The 5,095-nt window shown below is 49.5% G+C and overlaps 1 protein-coding gene across 1 annotated transcript; it reads left to right on the top strand.

Moving 5' to 3' along the window:
- On the top strand, positions 2,523 to 3,768 carry LOC109821082. Its single transcript, XM_020387277.1, has 4 exons — positions 2,523 to 2,847; positions 2,939 to 3,163; positions 3,237 to 3,473; positions 3,542 to 3,768. The coding sequence occupies exons 1-4, from the start codon at positions 2,523 to 2,525 to the stop codon at positions 3,766 to 3,768; spliced, it is 1,014 nt and encodes a 337-aa protein (XP_020242866.1).

Genomic DNA, 5,095 nt, shown 5'->3' with positions numbered 1-5,095 from the left:
CTCGACTTCCTAGGAGTCGATCCCATTCGCAGCCTAGCGAGGAAGAAGTTCCCACAGCATCCTCCCCTCCAGCGGCTTCCTTTTTTGGGGGTGGGAATTTTTTTATTTTTGTATCCCCGATTGATCCCTTCGCGGGTTATGAAGGAAGAACCGACACCCTCCTTCACGGGGGTCGAGGTTTCGGACTTGGTGGTTCTGTTATACCCTCATTTGACCCCTTCGCGGGTCATTCGAGAAGGGCCGACACCCTCCTTCGCGGGGGTCGAGGTTTCGGACTTGGTGGTTTTGTCATACCCTCGTTTGGCCCCTTCGCGGGTCATTCGGGAAGGGCCGACACCCTCCTTCGTGGGGGTCGAGGTTTCGGACTTGCCTTGCTTGACTAATTCAAGTCTTCTGGTATATTGGGGCGATTTTGTGTCGTCCTACACCTTATAGGTCGGTGTATGTTACCACGTTATTTACGTGATGATGCATACCGTTCTTCCAGTGTAGGACACTCAAAATCGTCTCTCCAATTATCCCGTGACTGATCTTATCTCGCTTTTTATGAGCTTTCTGACTCTATCCTTGTAGTCGAGTTCCCCGCGGGCAGCCTTCCTCCTCATGCTAATACTGGTTGTAGCCGGGAGGTCTTCTCTTCATCTTCCATCAGGCAGGCCATTGGTCCACTTCCTCAGTTCGACAGAGACCGCTCCGACGAATCCTGTCGTTTGATACGGGATGGAGGGCGTCATTGCTTACGCCAGCTGATTACGGACGCCTCCTTCACTGCAGATTCTACTTCCACTCAGGCTTTAAAGAAGCCCGGTTTTCTGTTCGGGGATCACACGGAGGATCCTGCTACGTTGACTCTTACCGAGGAGCATTGGCTGAATCTTCATGAGGGAGCTCTCCTGTATATTCCCTCCATTCATCGTCAATATTCTTTCACCCATTTGGAGGGACAGGCCGTGGAGCGATATATGTCTTGGCCTCTTACCTATGATGCTGAGCGAGTTCAGTGTGGATATACCTCTCATCATAAGATTCCTGGTTCTACTAGGTATCATGATATCCGCGGTCTTCGACCAGGGATTATGGGTCTTGACACTGCACCCCCGGGCGAGGTATCAGCAGCTGCTCCTACTGTGAAGAATCGTCTGGCTCATCTTGGGAGAAGGTTACCTCCACCAGATTACAGATGCTATGGTTGGGCTTTCTCACAAGCCAAGGGATGGTGGACACGCATGACCAGTTACGTCTTGGGGCGCTGGGAGAAGGATTTGAAGAGCAGCGGATTGTATGCACCTATACGGGCCACCATGTACGGACTTCCGGTCAGCTGCCGCCATTTCTTGGCGTTGTTGAAGACATACATGCCCGACAGTAACACGTTCATGACCAGCGGCGGAGAGTTAGGGTTGGCCTTACATGAGATGTATCAGGTTTCTGGTCTTCCAATGGGGGATTGTCCATATCAGGAGTACTTTCCCTGGAACCAGCAGTTTGGGTGGTTGAAGAAGGATACTCCCGACATGCATGATACTCTTTGGGACATCACTTGTCATTATTATACCTCCTTGATCAAGATTTCTCCTCCAGCGAAGAAGAAAAGGCAAATCAGCTTGAAGCAGTTTGCTGTCTATCTGTTCCCTAATTTGGAGGGTGACTCCGGCGAGCCCCTTCGTGAGTTAGATGTCCTGACCCCTACCACCATTAATGAGTTGATGGAGAAGGCTGAGGCTCATTCTTACACCATTGCCCGTGCTGAGGGAGCTTTTCCTGTAAGAACCAAGTTTCGTTCGTTCCTCCGCCGTGCACAGAAGTCCATCGAGCCCCGGACTCTGCTAGCAGGCTACATTGCCCTCTGGTTGAAGAAGTGTGTTGTTCCGTACCGGTCTTTAGACGCCTTACCTCTCGAGGTGCTCTTCCCCGCAGTTCAGCTAGCTTATGGGAGGGAGCTTTTACTGCTCCCAGCGATGATTGCCGGCATCCATTGCGGGCTTAGGTATCTGGTCAGTGGTTTTACACGGGTGGGTTCTAAACCATCGACCGAGCTTACTTGTCCGAAGGTCGAGCTTCCTTATGCGTATCTGATGGCGTGGCTCGTTCTTCACCGTCCTGACTTGATGTCGGCGCCCAGCGTTGTTGATGTCCCCTTTCCTTTCGTGCAGCTGTTGGAGAGGAGCAGATGGCTCGGGAAGAAATTCGGCGATGCACAACGAGAGTTTCAAGTTCGCAAGAGCTGGGAGTTCTTCAAGTGTTTTCCCCACTTTTCGGGTCGCTATGGTGATGTGCTGACTGATGAGGAGAAACCCAGAACTAATCGGACTGCTCTCGACGTTGGTTGTTTCCGCTGGTTAGTGAACATCCGTGTTGGGTATCTCGTTCTCCGGATGAAGAATAATTGCCACATAGAGCCTTACCTTCCCTGCCGTTTTGCTCGTCAGTTCGGTTACGACCAACTATATGTTGGGAATCCGAGCCGTGGTTTGAAGGTTGAGGGGGGGCTTATTGATGGCGTACGGGCATGGCTATGGACTATGGTGGGCTGCACCGGAGCCCACTTTGCTCTTCCTTCATATAGGCGCAAGCCGATGATTACTTTCCTCAGTTGTAAGTGGTTCCTCTCCGCCAATGAATCCATAGGTGTGAGGAGTCTTTCAGAGTTACAGTCCGAGCACTCGGTCCAGGTTGCTATGATGGCTGCTCGTAAAGCCGAGCTTGCTCAGAAACAGAAGGAGAAGTCTGCCAAACCTCCTCTCTCAAGCAAAGACGATGAAGAGCTCCTTCCTACTGACGATGATGACGAGACTTCTGAGGAGGAGTATGTGGATATAGATATCGACCAAGAAGAACTTGATGCAGGTTTGTCATACTCTTTGATCCTCTTTCTCAACTTCAATTGATATCAACGAAAGATCTGGTTCATTTAATGAAATAATCCTTATCATTTCAGGTAGGACAGCCGACGACCATGAGTCGCTCGCTTCCCGTCGTGCGAGATTCAGGCCTGGTGGCCAAGCTCCTACCCAGGTTGATACACGTGGCCAGTCCACGCACGAACGACCCGTTGGTTCTATGAGGGGTGATATTCCGAAAAAGAAAAAGATCGCTCATAAACCACACGTTGGTCAGCGCTCCTATGAAGTGGATTTAGGAGACTTCGCCGACAGGGAGGAAGGTAATACTTCGTCGTTTTCATTGCTTTAAGATGACTTACCTTCTGGGATTCGTAATTATGTTTTATGTTCCAGGGTTCTTTGAAGAGGGCGAACTCCCATTGTCTCCCGTATTCACTGGTTCTGATAATATGGATAGCTTCATGGAGCAGATGTGCGACGCCCTTCGTGACGGTTCTCTGGGTATCGATCTAAACATTGATCTTGGACAGGTGAATAGTGTTGAGCCCACCGTTCCATATTCAGGTATATCTACATCCGATGATACCCTCCTCAAACATGGGGAGAGAGAATCTTCTGTTCTTGCTGCAGGTATTTCTGAGCTTTCCCTTCTTCCTTATCTTCTTATACATATCTCCAACATTTAGGTTGTCCTGCAGATGTCGCGATGGAAAAGCCAGCTGAGGGTCAGATCTTTCATGATGTTGGCTTCAAGGAACAGAGGTGTGCCACTGTACCAGGTTCCTCGGGACCCGACGCTGGATTATTAGCTGATATGTTGGCTGAGCAGGCCACCAGAAGAACCGTGGGACCACCCTTTGAGAGTGATTCATTCATAGGTATATATCCGATTCCCTTCATCTTGCCTGATCTTTTGTCTGACTAACGAAGGATTAATATTATAGCGCCAGTCATTGGGATTAACCCAATATCGATTCCCGGCATATCTAGCTTACCTCGGAGTGACGGACTTGCAGGTACGCATACGATTTAGGGACATCGTACTCCTCTTTATTTATCTGACTTTTGACTAATATATGAGTGCAATCATAGGACCAGCCATCGGGACTGATACTCTTATGACTCCTGGCATTCCACCGGGACTGATACTCTTATGACTCCTGGCAGATGACCTTATCATCCCGATCCTCCTTATTTGTCTAAATTTTCATTTTGACTAATAAAGAAGTGCAACTATAGGACCAGCCGTTGTGCCTGATGCCACTACAGTTTCTGGGACTGATAGTTTGCCTGAGAGCGGTGTTTCCCCGCCACAGCCGAGAGGTATGACTGATTTGCCTACAGGGGTTGATATACCCTCCATGACTACTCCTGCAGTTATTTCGGAACCTGTCGGATTTCAGCCTGAGGGGACCTCCGTTGGCCTTGGTATGCTCGGAATTTGCCTTTAAATTTTCTTATCGTATTCGATAATCTCTTAGCTTTCCACACTGTTTCTTGTAGGATCTCGATCATCTCTATATGAGCGTGTCCGCGCCCTCTTGGCTGATACCAATCCCGACAAAGATATTTTTCGTACAGACCTCGACCTTTTTACTGTCTTTTATAACGGCATGATCGAGAAACTTCTTCATCGAGGATACGGTTTCGATCAGTTCAGGCGTTCTTTTTCTCGTCATATGCCGATGTTCAGAGAAGAAGGGTATCCAGAGTTGGCCGATTCCTTCACTGCCGATTTCACTGTTCTGGAGTCGGAGATCCGAGAGTTGAAGGAGCTGAAGGCTAATGGGGTTTCTTCCTTCGTGTCCTCTCAGATGGAGCATAGGCTGGCACAGTGGCACGACCTGAGATCTTCCATCGGCAGCGAGCTTCGATCACATGAGCATTCTGTTGCGCAGCTGATGGCTACCGTGGCGAGGAGGGATACAGATAGGGCCGAGTAACTCAGCTCCTTTTGGGATTCGGCCGTGAGGAAGTGGCTAGAATTGAAGGAGCCTTGAGGCACGCTTGAGTGAGTCTTACTCTTATTGCAGAAGACCTAGCTGGATTAGAGCGTTCTCGTGAACAGACGCTCGAGAAAGCTGGGATCTACACAGACGAGATTGGATGAGCTGAAGAATGAAAAGCCGCGAGATCCTTAGCAGTTCCGAAGACATCTGTCCGAGCTAGTCTGCAGGCAGAACTTGAGCAGAGTTATATAGATAGGCTTTCTAGTTTAGAGTCTCATGTTCTTAGCCGTCAGCTGCCTTCGG

The sequence above is a fragment of the Asparagus officinalis genome, chromosome 8, assembly GCF_001876935.1.
Source record: "Asparagus officinalis chromosome 8, Aspof.V1, whole genome shotgun sequence".
Taxonomy (NCBI): domain Eukaryota; kingdom Viridiplantae; phylum Streptophyta; class Magnoliopsida; order Asparagales; family Asparagaceae; genus Asparagus; species Asparagus officinalis.
This window is presented reverse-complemented; position numbering and strand designations above follow the sequence as displayed.

What these genes read in the sequence shown, in the direction of transcription:
- LOC109821082 (XM_020387277.1), top strand. Translation starts at nt 2,523, where the DNA reads ATGGTGGGCTGCACCGGAGCCCACTTTGCTCTTCCTTCATATAGGCGC. An exon ending in CCAAGAAGAACTTGATGCAG is followed by an intron (nt 2,848 to 2,938) that starts GTTTGTCATACT and finishes TTATCATTTCAG; the next exon opens with GTAGGACAGCCGACGACCAT. An exon ending in CTTCGCCGACAGGGAGGAAG is followed by an intron (nt 3,164 to 3,236) that starts GTAATACTTCGT and finishes TTTATGTTCCAG; the next exon opens with GGTTCTTTGAAGAGGGCGAA.